At 53.0% G+C, this 13,066-nt stretch overlaps 6 protein-coding genes across 6 annotated transcripts in view; 3 read left to right on the top strand and 3 right to left on the bottom strand.

The window, feature by feature from the left end:
- Window positions 1–1,074, bottom strand: part of P152DRAFT_452171 (BAR-domain-containing protein) — a gene marked incomplete at both ends in the record, with an annotated part of 1,423 nt that extends 349 nt beyond the window's left edge. The window contains 3 exons of the mRNA XM_033678275.1: window positions 220–500; window positions 549–883; window positions 948–1,074. Of these exons, the coding sequence (XP_033530910.1) occupies window positions 220–500; window positions 549–883; window positions 948–1,074 (743 nt within the window). The remainder of the gene's footprint in view (window positions 1–219; window positions 501–548; window positions 884–947) is intronic.
- Window positions 1,075–2,291: 1,217 nt separating this feature from the next.
- Window positions 2,292–3,383, bottom strand: P152DRAFT_461697 (putative 60S ribosomal protein L8). The gene is made up of 3 exons (XM_033680184.1): window positions 3,358–3,383; window positions 3,178–3,206; window positions 2,292–3,125 (listed from the first exon to the last, which is right to left on the bottom strand). Exons 1-3 carry the CDS (start codon window positions 3,358–3,360, stop codon window positions 2,606–2,608), a joined length of 552 nt encoding a protein of 183 aa, XP_033530909.1. The 5' UTR covers window positions 3,361–3,383; the 3' UTR covers window positions 2,292–2,605.
- Window positions 3,384–4,842: 1,459 nt separating this feature from the next.
- P152DRAFT_461696 (uncharacterized protein) lies at window positions 4,843–7,410 on the top strand. Its single transcript, XM_033680183.1, has 5 exons — window positions 4,843–5,148; window positions 5,244–5,413; window positions 5,502–5,631; window positions 5,682–6,050; window positions 6,101–7,410. The coding sequence occupies exons 1-5, from the start codon at window positions 4,936–4,938 to the stop codon at window positions 7,124–7,126; spliced, it is 1,908 nt and encodes a 635-aa protein (XP_033530908.1). The 5' UTR covers window positions 4,843–4,935; the 3' UTR covers window positions 7,127–7,410.
- A 148-nt stretch (window positions 7,411–7,558) lies between these two features.
- On the top strand, window positions 7,559–8,777 carry P152DRAFT_167801 (phytanoyl-CoA dioxygenase). Its single transcript, XM_033674063.1, has one exon. It carries the CDS (start codon window positions 7,672–7,674, stop codon window positions 8,533–8,535), a length of 864 nt encoding a protein of 287 aa, XP_033530907.1. The 5' UTR covers window positions 7,559–7,671; the 3' UTR covers window positions 8,536–8,777.
- P152DRAFT_167802 (uncharacterized protein) lies at window positions 8,778–9,955 on the top strand. Its single transcript, XM_033674064.1, has one exon. The coding sequence runs from the start codon at window positions 9,019–9,021 to the stop codon at window positions 9,724–9,726; it is 708 nt and encodes a 235-aa protein (XP_033530906.1). The 5' UTR covers window positions 8,778–9,018; the 3' UTR covers window positions 9,727–9,955.
- A 1,040-nt stretch (window positions 9,956–10,995) lies between these two features.
- On the bottom strand, window positions 10,996–13,044 carry P152DRAFT_403678 (Sec1-like protein; the record flags this gene model as incomplete). The annotated part of the gene is made up of 6 exons (XM_033676716.1): window positions 10,996–11,646; window positions 11,697–12,017; window positions 12,069–12,577; window positions 12,626–12,756; window positions 12,812–12,876; window positions 12,934–13,044. The coding sequence occupies 6 exons, from the start codon at window positions 13,042–13,044 to the stop codon at window positions 10,996–10,998; spliced, it is 1,788 nt and encodes a 595-aa protein (XP_033530905.1).
- Window positions 13,045–13,066: the final 22 nt, after the last annotated feature.

Genomic DNA, 13,066 nt, shown 5'->3' with positions numbered 1-13,066 from the left:
AGTGGGGATCTCGTGTTTAGGGGAGGCGGATTGGGTGCGGGGGGCGAAGCGGGTGGTGATGGGGCGGAGGTTGGTGGAGGGGTGCTCGGCCATGCTGAAGCGGTCGGCGGTGCTGGATCGGGAGCGGGGTCCGTGGCGGCTATGGTGGGAGTCATGTCGTTGGCTAACATGTCGTCAGTAAGGTTCGAACTTCGACTGCATCACTCTCCGGGTACGTACGAGGTCGGCCACTCCCGCTTCACCTGCAACAGCACCTCCCGGCAATTATCGTAGTACGCCAGCTGTGCGTCCAACATCCCCGTCAGGTCCGCCGCGCTCTCCACCTCTGACTCCTGAATCTCCTGCATCCGCCGCAGCACATCGTCGCTCGACTCCTCGTACTTCGCCTTCTGCGACCGCAACTCCTCTTCCACGCGAAAGTCCTCGCGCTTGGCTTTCTGCACCTTAGCGAGGGACGCGTCGTACGCGAGTCGGCGCTGTTCGAGCTTCTTTCGGGCGGCCTGGGAGTGTCAGCGTTGGTCCTTCATGCTCCGTGGATGGATGCGTACCTGATATTCTTTCATCTGTGCGAGCGAGCGTTCAAGCGACTCAAGCCAGCTTGATGTCGCCGCAGTGACGTACCCCTCCTGCTTCCGCGCGATGATCTCGTTCGCTCGACCGAGAGCTATATCCCTCATTAGCCTTCGTTTGTATCCCAGGACATCGATGATCATACTTATGAGGCAGTTCCCAAACTCCGAATCGGTCTGGAAGTCCTGTCCATGATTGACCATGGTACTCCCAAGATTGCCGACCGACAATGCCTTCTCCCGGTCGTCCCCTTCCTGTCGCTTCGACAACGACTTCATGTATGTGGTCATCGACTTGTGGAGACTTTCCATGCCTATGTGATCCCATCAAGTCAGCTTCCATGTCCACGATTCCACCAGCTCGTAGGACGGGCGTACCATCATGTCTCATCGTCATCTCCACCTCCAACGCCTTGAAATCTTCCGTCGTGTTAGTTTTCGCCTCCCCGCCCATGCGCTCGCCCGCCCACTGCTTCAATCGATCGAGCTTTTTCATGTTCATCATCGTGTGTATGGCGTCCGAGTATATTCGCAGGTCTCAGCGATGGAAATGATGGAAGGTAGAAGAGGAGAGGGGAGAAGATCGGCCGGAATTAAAATAAGGGGGAGAAAGGACCTTTCAAGGATATTGATTATTGATTGTTGCCTTTCTCCCAAGACCTCCAACGTCCAAACAAAGGCTTCCTCAGGGATGTTGATCAGATTGATGGCGATGGGTGGGGTGTGCGTCAACAAGGGGGCCAGGTCTGGACTCTGGGCTCTCTGGTGCCGGCCGTGGTGTTGTGCAATAAATGTAGGAAATAAGTTTTATCGATAACGGACGGGTTCGCCGCCGGTCACAAAGCGATGGTTGGGTTTAATATAAGCGAATGAAAAGAATATGAGAACGCATACGGGATGGATGCGAGACGATTGATGTATTCAGTCGGATGGGAACGATTAATCTGTTGGAAACGAGAATCGAGGGAGACGACAAGCCCTAGATATTGCAATGAGGAAATCAATGGGGAAGGGCGCATGAAACACACGGTTTGGGCAGGTTAGAGACCGCTGGTCGGCGGTTCACCAGGGGAAGAGCGTTGTCGATCGTCATGTTCCACATGCAGCGGCAAATACCTGTCGGGAGACTAAAATGCCATCTCCACTGCGCAGATTTGCGACGCTTAGCGCCGGACAACGATGATCGGGCCTCGAATAACGATGCAGGTCGATGGCCTGGATGTTACACGCTGAAGTGGAGGGGGCGCTTTTTGTGAGGCCTTTTAACCAACGTTGTTTCGTGCTGCGGTGCTCCACTGCTGGGGATTGGTCGGGCGGAGAAGTTTCATAGACGTAGCCCCGCGCCCCTTCAGGTTGGTATCAAAAGTATGGGCTATCGATGGATAAATTTAGTCGTTGGATGGGAACTCGTCGCTTGCTGGTGTGGAGTATCACCAGACTGTGGCCATATCCCAACGTGACTGAGACTTCGATCTCCAGTATATTTGAATCAGAAAAACTGGAGCACAATCCCAACCGAAGCATACTGTAGAATACACGCGGTCCGCTCCACAACACCCGACGAATCACAGTCACTCAGAAGCAGCAGTCCAGAGATCAAATCGCTAATGTCCCTTGATTTTTGTGATAGCCAGAGACCAACACCCAGGCCGCAATGACATCCAGCCATGAATGATATGCATAAACTCCGATTGCCGTGCCGACCGCCGCAGTGTTCATCCCCTCTAATCCTTCGTCTTCTGGGTTCCCCGCAGCAGACCCGTTCTCCGCGCGGCGATGAGACCGGCCTTTTGACCTTGTGTGGCGTACCGGGAGATGGTCGAGGCCTTACCGATATGTTGATGGTTACCACCACCGTGAGGCTGTGGACGCGGGTTAGTGGGATTCCCGAGGGATGATGCGAGATACGTACATGGTCGACGGGGTTCATTGCCACACCACGAGTCTTGGGCCATGAGTTGCGCTTGACGGCAAACTTATGCTTCGCGCGAGACGCCTCTGTATCGCTGTCAGTCATGCTCTTCGATCCCGAAATTTCATGTCGTACTCAGCAGCGGCTTGTCCGTTCGTCCACCACCAGCGACGATGCCCACCATGCCACGAACGCTGCTCTTGACAACCTTCTTCGCTCCGGACGGGAGCTTGACACGGGTGATGCCCTCATCGGGGTTATGGCCGATGACAGTGACGTAGTTGCCGGAGGTCCTCCCCAGCGCGCCACGGTCACCCGGCTGCTCCTCGACGTTCGTCACCACGGTTCCCTCAGGGACGGAGCCGAGCGGCAGCACGTTGCCGACCGTCAGGCTGGCGTACTTCCCGGCGTAGACGAACTGCCCGGTGTACATGCCCTCGTTGGCGATGAAGGTCTCCGTGATGAGCCGGTATTTGTACGGGTCGCGGAAGGTGACCTTGGCGAGCGGGGCGCCGCGGCCGGCATCGTGGATGATGTCCTTGACGATGCCGCGAACGTAGCCATGTCGCTCGGAGTAGTCGAGGGATCGGAACTTGGCCGGGGCCTTGTTCAAGCGGGTGTTGGCCTTGAAGATCGAGCCGCGGCTAGGATGGTGATGAGCTGGTGATTCGATCAATGGGATGTGTCTTCTCTTACCCCTTCCTCTGATTTCGAATAACGCGACCCTAGAAAACTCCGTCAGCAATTGTTGCGATTTCGCGAACATCTCGAATCGACGCCGGCTCCTCGACAACCATCCGGGACCATCTCCATCTCACATATCCAGGTAGAGATGTCCTCGATGTAGGAAACGCCAAAGAATATGGATCGACTCACCATCTTTGCTCCTTCTGAAACTGCAAAGGGGTCTTGTTGTGTGATTGACGAAATGTATGGGCGGAGTGGTGGTAGAATTTGGTGAAGTTTGAGTTGTGCGGTGCCAAGGCGAAGTCGATTAGATAAGCGGAGCGGATGCGCTAGTCCACATCAGGCGAGCCTTCACGCAACGTCCGTCCAGCACCAGAATCACTCCATCGCTCTTCATCGTGTCCATGCAGCTTGAATCTGACCAGAAAATGCGAATGATGGTGTTTCGGCGCGATATATACGAATTAGGATCCCTATTTCTGGACTAGAAATGATGTGGGTGTCTGTTGACCGGTTCCTTTGATATCTTTGCTGCTCCACTGGCGGCTACATTATTTGCCTTCTGAGTCAATTTTTCCTATTTGATCTTACTTCTTCTCATTATCTTTATTCAGTTGTGGAATCGTCTTGGATGGCGAAGGCGGATGTTGCGTTGAGAAGGGCTGTTCGCACGCCGTCTTTGGCGAGTCGTCCCCTCTAGCACCCTGGGACTTGCGTCTCATCTTTCGCATCATGCTCGCATCATGCTCGCATTCCAGCTCTCAATCAAATCCGACTGCCTCGAATTCATCACGGAAAATGTTCTACGGACTCCTGGGTTCCTTCTCGGGTCAAAAGTCTCTCGATAGTTATCCTGAAAGTCTCAATTTCCATCACATATATTGATATTTTCTACATGGCATGTTCGTCGATAATGGCTGAAACCGGCTTGGGAATGCCATCATTCGGCGTAGGAAAGCAATATACGCTGTGTGGTACGGTGGGAGCCCGTTGGGGTGTCGGTATCGTTGCGACCGGTCGACGCTGGCAACTGGGGGGACCACGACCAGCCCCCCAATTTCATCTACCACGAACGCCAAATGCGTCGGGCACTTCATATACTGCATCTCGAAGCAACATAGGCGCCCTCCTCCGAGCTGCAAATGGTGCATCTTGATGGGGGTTGCTGTACAGGTGCTCCGAGACCACTGGTAATGACCATTGGTAATGTCACACGAAGAATGCATCACGGATCTGCTTTAGCTGGATTCGTCAATAGGATGCATCACTAGAAGAGCAATGGACCACTAGGCGTGAGCACCAGCATCGCTTTCATGGTATTTCCAGTGAGTTGCCGTGCAGCGCCCATATGCTAGGAATGATGGTTTGGCGTGGATGGGACATCATTCAAAGGAACCTTGCTTCCCTTGATATACCAGAGACGATATATCCTCCTGGAGCTGTTTATTCTGCAGTCCTGTCCCTCGTCCTTCGAAATCACTCGGGAGGCTCCCGGAATGGCTGGAAACTCAATAGACGGCTCCTCCGGACGCCTAAGCAACCTCACTGAAGATAGTTATCGGAATCAAAGTCTATTCTTTCCAAAACGTGATCTCAACACAACATTAATTGCGAGTGCTGTCATCCCTGCCCAATCAGCGTTGCTGTCGTGGCTGGCTCAAGTCGCTAGCTCCGTGCACCTGAACATCACCACCTTGAATTCCCACATCCACCTTCCTCCCAAGTCACAATAGAACCACGCTGTCACCTCCACATGCAAATTTCACCATGGACGACTCTTCTTCACTTTCCTCCTTGTCCTCAGCACCGCCGACAGATGATGAGCGGATGGAGTTGGAGAAAATCGGCGCCAACATGTCTTCCGGTCGTCCTAAGCCCGGTTCCATCATGAAAGAGCCGTCTTCGAGTCCTCCTCCGAAGAGGAAGAGACCTGCCTCTCCTCCTCATGAAGAGGTCCTTGCTGATAATCCAGACATTGCAGTAAGTCCCTCAACGCGTTCATGACGCGTCTCCAGTTATGCCTCGATGTCAATCGCGCGAATGGGATCCCGTAGCTAACCTATGGATCTATATAGTTCCTCGTGATGTTCAGAAACCGCTTCTCGGAAGCTTTCCCTGCGAAGACAGCCCATCTGGGACCTCAAGATATCGAGCGTGGAGTTGTCGATTCGTACCCGTCCCCACAGGTCGAGAATCTCCTTTGCGCCCTGCTCGGTCTCGTCTTGAACCGGAAGAAGCTGATAGAGTAAGAATCGCCCGAAGACGCGACATCGACGCGTGATACACGAAATATATGATGGAAATGGTTCATATGCTAAGAATTTCACCGATAGACGCGCTCATTATGGCCGAGCTCTCGAAGACGCGATCTCCTTCCACAAGAATGAATGGCCTCGAGCCTGGGGCGGCGTCAACCCGCTCTCGGGCGGGAAGTCATTCAATTCCATGGCTCCAGCGGAACGGGTTCGTCCTCTCCACGCGTATTTGTCCATCATGCTGATTTATATTCCCAGCTCACCCTCCTCCGAACCCTCGTGCTCTGGGCCCTCCACAGCTCCGAAGTCGTGTCGAAGACGGTCAAGGACTCCTACAAGCAGAATCGGCACGAAGACGACCTCAACCAACCGCTGTCGGTGCAGCCATGGGGCCGTGATGGGGACAAGAGGCAGTACTGGCTGGTCGAAGGCCAAGACGACACCCCGTTCCGACTATATCGCGAAGGCAATCGGAACCTGAAGAATATTACGTGGTGGAACGTCGCAGGAACAATCGATGAACTGCGAGAAGTGAGCGCCAGGCTACAGCAGGATGGCGCACAAGCCAGTCGACGGCTTGCGGACAAGATCCTGGCCGCCATCCCCAGATTCGAGGCAACAGAAGAGGTAATTGTCCTATCAGCTTGCAACAGGCCTCACTAACCGAATAAAACCAGAAACGCAAACGTCGTGAATACCGATTGTCGCGCAAGGCGCAGTTCTCCCGTCCAGAGCCTGGCTTCTCCCTATATGAAGGTCGGACACGCGGCAAGCGCATGAAGTACACCTTCTCCGACGACGAGGACGACACATCCGACGCATTGTCGGTTCGTCGATCGACTCGCACTTCCGGCGTTGCCATGCCCGCCGAGTCCAGCAGGCCGACGGTGACCGCCAGTGGACGTCAAGTCCGGTCACGCCTTGGTGGGCTCTACGGCGAGACATTGCTTACTGGGCAAGCCGCAGCGGCTGACTCCCCAATGAATGGGTCCTACGATCAGTCCGAAGCGTCCGAAACTGCTCCGCCGACACGTTCAGGTGCTCGCCCTACGCGGTCTGGAGGACGCACGGCGAACGGGTGGGCAAAAGGCGATGCTCACATCGAGGATTACAATTCTGATGAGATGGACGATGAAGACGACGATGTATCCTCTGGGAACGAGTGGGATGGCGACGATGACGCAGACGACCAGATGGACGACGGTGACGCGACTGATGGCTCGATGTCGGATGGCGATCTGGAGTCCGATCCGGAGCGTGAAGGGCCGAGGAGCTTGATTGTCAAACTTCCGTACAAGAAAGCGACACCCACCGCAGATGCGGATGGCACAGTGTCTGACATGAAGGCCGAGAAACCACGGGACTCCCTCCCTCCTGCTATCCCGCAGCAGCGCTCTCCTGTGAAGGTCGAAGCAGTTAATGGCAACGGCGTTACCCCCGTCACGAATGGGCTCTCAGCCAGCCAAGCTGTACAGCCGCAGCATCAAGTCTCCGATATACCGTCCAAACCGTCGATGGAACCGCAAGCAAGCCCTGCACCGACGCCATCGGGTATCAGTGACCATCCGAAGCTGTCCGCTCTCAGTCCCCCCGATCACAACTACACTCTCCCAACCCGATCACCCGAACGACCTCAATCTGCTTCGATCTATAAATCAAGACCAGCGGGAGGAATTCCCGTCCCCAATCTTACCTCTTCTTAAGTTCGATAAAAGGCGGCACGGCTCGGTCGTCGAAAAGTTCTATCTTAAGAGGACCAACAAACGTCGAGGAAGGTACGCCCAGATGCGATAGCCTTCATGGGTTCATTCCACTCAGTTTCTACAAGGTCTGCTTAATGGGATATCATGATGGCAAATGGACAGTGTTTGGTTCATTCAATTGCCTTGGGTGGGGGGATGATGAAGACGTGAATATGATCATGGGATAACAAACTGTAGAGTAGGCGATAGTGCAGCAGTTCAATCCACCAAAATATGGTGACCCGTATTGCAGTGAATAGTGCAGTAGATAGTGTGCCGTGCCGTTGTGACTTCTCCTCATTGATCGACCCGACACTCGGCAATGTCACCCAGCATTGCCACCCGGCGAACATTGATGATACATTAGGTTGGTACATTAGGTTCAATGGTACATTACTATGGTAGGTTCAATGGTACATTAAGGTGGGTTGGTATTATGCCAAAGCTGTGAGCGACCCCAGCCAACCGTGCATCCTCACCTCACCCAGTTTTGTTCCACCAGCACAATGGCCGACCTTCTCACCTCACTTGAACATGATGGATTCGTCCTCATCCCCTCTGTTCTCTCCAAACATGAACTCCAAACCCTTCGCACCGCCTGCTCTGAAGCCGTGACCCTCGCGCGGGCGGGGAAATGGTCGCACATTCGCACGCTCCCCAAGCAATTCCCCCCATGGCCGTCCGATCCGTCCCACGGCATCTGGGGCGTCCAGCACCTCCTCCATCCCGCACTCCCGAACTCCAAAGCCCTCACCGCATCGTACTTTAGCGACGCGATCGTGTCGCCAGTGAAGGAGCTGCTGAGTGCGACGGATGACGAGCTGGTGATGGAGCTGTACAACCTACTCGTCCGGCCGGATCAGGACTTCGCGCTTCGATGGCATAGAGATGATATCCCGCCAACCGCTACTGTGGAAGAGGAGCTCAAGAGATTGAACGAGCCAGCGTGGCATGCGCAGTGGAACCTGGCGCTCTACGACGATCGATCGCTGGTCGTGGTGCCAGAGTCGCATCGACGGGCGCGGACGGAGGCAGAGCGCAACGCTGACCCATATGAGTCCAATATGCTGGGGCAGAAAATTGTCGAGATCAAGGCGGGGGACGTGATGTTCTACGACAACAATATCCTTCATCGAGGGGTCTACGATGCGACGGTGGAACGGATGACCCTCCATGGTAGTATCGGGCACGTCAAGGGAAGTAGTGCCAGAGCACAGAATGTCCTTCAGCATGGGGTGGGCGCGTGGGTAGACGAATGTAGGTTTGATGACTTGCCGGAGGGATTGAAGAACAGAGCGAATGGTATGCGGGCGAGACTTCATCAGATGGGGAGCGACAATCCGAACGTTGGGTACTCTCAGGACGATTGATCACCTGGGAAACCTTTCTTATCTAACTGCGAGACTCATTAAGTCAAGTTTCATAAACCAGACCGTATCTGAGTTGCCGTCCTTTCTTTCGTGAGCTATGTCTTTTATGTCTCGAGTTATGAGCCTTTATTCCCTTTCCCCGCCGGCCAAGGTCTCAAGTCGAATAAAAAATATATTCGATTCGGTTTATACTCCACGACGAACACCGCAACCAGTTTCATATGTCCCCTGTTTCTGTCCCAACTAGCCTGATCTCTCTTGGTGAACGTTATTGCATATATTAGGCAAAGAATTGTTGAGTTCGAGAAGCCATCATGCTACCATCATCACTCGCCTTTCAATCTTGTCAACAATACCTATACAGTGGCTCTAAACGCGGTTTCGAATAGTCCAGCTCGCAATCGCATCCCTTGAACTCTAGAGTTGCCGAAGGGTGGTGTATGCCCTAAGGTCGATGAACTATCTGCATCCGACTCGGAGTGGATGAGGTCTCTGCTCAGCGAACTACGGGACGGTGTGAGATGTAAAGCAGTGAAGGAGCACCTACGACCCGAATCCGACGAGTTTGTCCGGCTGGAACTGAATCGAGGAATCTGCGGCCTTCCGAGCATTTTCTATGCTGTTCAGCATGGCGATATCCGCATCTTGCAAGAGTGGGTAGGATACGGAGTCTCTGTAAACACTGTGTCTCCTGACTCGAATATGCCGCTTCTCGGATTCTCCATCATTCGATCTACAGACAAGGAACACGATAAAACCGAGATGGTCACAACTCTTCTTCGTCTCGGGGCTTCTCCAAGTTTCGTCCCAAAGGCCCTCATCTTCCCCTTACACGCTAAGTTGAACATATCCGACTCCCTGAAAAAAGCTAGTCACAAATGCGGCGACGACGATGACAAATGGTGGGAAGGAAATATGGGAAAGCAATTTCTATCCGGTCTGAATCTTACTCCAAGATACCTCCTTGCCAAAGCCAAAGGAATTCCAGAGCTTCCTCCAAGATTTTGGCAAGTAGCGAAACGACATGAATCGGAGGCTATCTTCGGCATCCACTATCTCGTTGCGCAAGAGTATGCAGTGTCCGAATTAATCAGACACTTACTTGGCTATTTTCTCCTCCAATCCGAACGACCTCTGGTCCTCGTATTTGGCAGACCGAGTGGACACGGGAAGACTGAAATAGCAAAATGACTGGGCAAGCTACTGTCCCCGGATTCCGAGGTTGTATATTGCACGACAGTAAAGGATGCTCGCGACATGTTTGGTCAAAGAGCTCACGTTATGGGATCCGTGGACCGGTCGGCTCTCAACAGCTTTCTTGCAAATCATAATAGCCAAAGATCCATTGTATTCCTAGATAAATTCGAGAAATTCGGTTCTAGCGTTCATCAGGCGCTGCTTATCCCATTTGACGAAAGTATGCTTCCCCCTTTTATACGGGGTCAAACATGAGTAACACAATCTAGGCAAATATGAGGATCGATGCAACAGGAAGTTTATCGACTGTTCCAAGACAATATACATCCTTGCGACCAATTCTTGTGTTCGAAAATCCAGTCGTTCTGGAAAACGAACGGCGCCAGACTGAGCTGCAACTCCTGCAACGAAAAAGGAAAGGAAAATTTGGTAGGTGAATTACAGAACGAGATGAAGGACGTTTTCAAAGCCTAATTTGTTCGTCTTTAATTCCTCCTTTGGTTGAACTATGAGTGCTAAAACAGATCGTAGACACCACTGACAGGTCGCATTTCGGCATTCTTACCATTCCTACCATTTTCACGAACACTGAGCAGACTCTGGTAGCACACAAGTTTCTTCTTGAATTAGAGAAAGGAATTTCACGTCCGGTGAATCTGTCTAAAGGCAAAGGAGAGAATCTACTCGGCAATCTTCAACTCCAGATAGAAGACGACGTTGCGGTTTGTCAAGCTATCGTCGAGCATGGCTACGACCCCGACCTTGGAGTCCGGAGCCTCATCACCAAGGTAAGGAGTAAGGCCAAGATGGAGATTGTGCAGCGATATTTAGACGTGGAAGCGGAGACCAAGGAGGGGGTGCCATGGACTCCTTGCGTGTTGTCGGTCCGGAAGGGGACATAAATGTTCCCTTGTGACCTCTCCCCAAACCTGCTACCGTCCACTCAGAACAAGATTTGAAAGATCCTCAACCATCTCCAAGGAAACCTGTATTTATTCCAAACGGGTCTGGATTGGGGGCATCCAAATGGGCGTCATAGGGGAATGGAACTCGACCTAGTCCTCTTGACATCAGAAGAATCCCTTGATAATCCCGTGCGAGACAGCACGTTTGCAACTTACCACGCAATAAATACGGCAATTTAGCTTTTATGTTTTTCATCAATGTCAATTGGGTATGCCACTAAAGACCATAACATGCCGTTCATACACCATAACCATTTCGAGGCCCCAAGCATCAAACCCCGCCACCAGCATCCTCGCCTCACCTTCCGACTTCTCTCCTCAGCCTTTCATTCGCGGTGCCCCCTCTCGCCGCCTCCGGCCACGAATCCACCGCATCCTCCACCTCGTCCAGGAAACTCTCACTGTTGTGCACGCTGGTACCGCCCAACACGATCCGCACGCCGGGCGAGCTCGCGTTGATCTGCGCGACCATCTTCGCCTCCTCATACGTGACGCCGCCGACCATGAAGACCACGATGTCCTGGGGTTTGTCCTTGGTCGAGCCACCGCCGTCGACGAAGGGATACAGCTGTTCTTTGAGCCGGCCGCGGATCAGCTCCTGCAGTGTACTCTCCAGGCGGGGTGAATGCTGGGTGTAGACGTTCTCGGTGCCTTTCAGGCCGCGGAAGCGCTCACGGGCGCTGGAGAAGAGGTTGGTAGATTGGAAGAGGTCGGGAAGGCCGGAAACGCCGGCGGATGCGGGGACGGGGGCGAGGGAACTGTGGTAGGTGAGGAGCTTGGAGATGAGGGCAATGCGGAAGCGGGAGAGGTTTCCAGCCACGCTGAGGAGGTCGAGGAGCATCGGGGTGGAGTTGGATGGGTGTTTGGAGTAGCGGAGGGCGTATATCGCGGTTAGGCGAAGCTTGTTGGATGCGGGGACGGCGGGATCTTGAATGAGGCGTTGTAATGTCTAATTAGGTTAGAATAAACGCCATATTAGGCCAAGGTCTGCTAAAATACCTTCAAATCGGTGTTGTGGTTGTCGTTGCATGCCAGGCTCTGTTCCAGTTCGCTAACATCGAGGAGGTTTTCTCCCCCGACTCTTCGACTAAGCTCTCCAACCAACGTGACATGTTTCGTCACATTGCTCGAGAGTTTTCGGAATTCCGGATAATCTTCGACGAATCGCTTCATGTCGTCTATGGATTCCAGCTTGAGGTTTGTCGAACTTTTCGATGCAAATTGCTCGACGTAGCCCTTAGCGTTTTCTCCGAGATCTCCGAAGTTGAGGAACATGTTCTTCTTGAAGAAGGGGTCCTGATCCTGAGAGAGGACAATCTCCTATTCGAGCGGTCAGAAATCCATCCGAATATACCCTGTTTGGGGCCTAACCTTGAACTCCGGGCGGACCTCTGGAACATGGCTTAGATCCACACGGCCGTTCCGGATACCTAGCATCTCGTGCACCATGGCTTGATATGTCCATTGAGTGAGTAATGGAGTCACTGGGTCATCCCTTCGATCCAATATCAGCAATATTGGAGGGGTGTCCGGTCTCCTGAAGTCGAACAGCTGGTCCTCTTGTGTCATATGATACCGAACTTCTGTAGCTAGCTTCTTCGCAAGCATACTCGTTTTCGAGTATCGTATCAGCGGCTTCTTCTTCAACGACAGTAGAACGGCTAGAATCCCTTCGGTCGATCGTTGCAAGGCGTCCGGGTTCCATAGCTCGGGACTGGTTCCCCATATCCGATTTTGAGGGTACCACAGGTCCAGAGAGTACAGGTCGGGGTTGATGACAAGGTAGTCGGCAAAGTATTCTTGAACCGCGCGAATCACCTCATGGTCGTCCGCTTCGGCCAGTCGCTCCAACGAGGACTTCTTGATGATGTTACTGAAGTCTAGGAAATTTAGCCTTTGTTCTCTTCCGGTGTATAACATGCACATACAAACGTTGTACTCTCCGTACTTTGGCTCTCGTAGTTCATCAATGAGGAGCTGTATTGACTCGGGGGAAGGACGAAGGAAGCATAGACAGCGTAAATGGCGCATCTTCTCTCGCGCCTGGTTGTCGAGGCGACTATGATTTCCGTAAGCATTGTCCTATCTCAAGCGCCTGGCTGGTCTCCACGTACTCTGTAAGGTACACTTCATGGTTCAAGAGAGCGGATTGTGTCGTGGCGGTCGAGAGTATACCAACCTAAGCGGGAATTAGCTATGAGCATGGAGGCTCGAGGGTATAGAGCAACAAACCTACAGTCTCGCTGTCAAGCAACAGGATCTTCATCTTCGCAGATCCAGATCCGCTGCTGTCCGTGGACGACATCATCTTGGAGATGTAGCCTGAGACGGCCTGGACGATGTCCATGCTGGGCGATGTGGAGGCTATA

The sequence above is a fragment of the Eremomyces bilateralis genome, assembly GCF_010015585.1.
Source record: "Eremomyces bilateralis CBS 781.70 unplaced genomic scaffold P152scaffold_26, whole genome shotgun sequence".
NCBI classification, from domain to species: Eukaryota; Fungi; Ascomycota; class Dothideomycetes; order Eremomycetales; family Eremomycetaceae; genus Eremomyces; species Eremomyces bilateralis.
The sequence above is the reverse complement of the archived record's forward strand: the minus strand, read 5'-3'. Positions and strand labels throughout refer to the sequence as shown.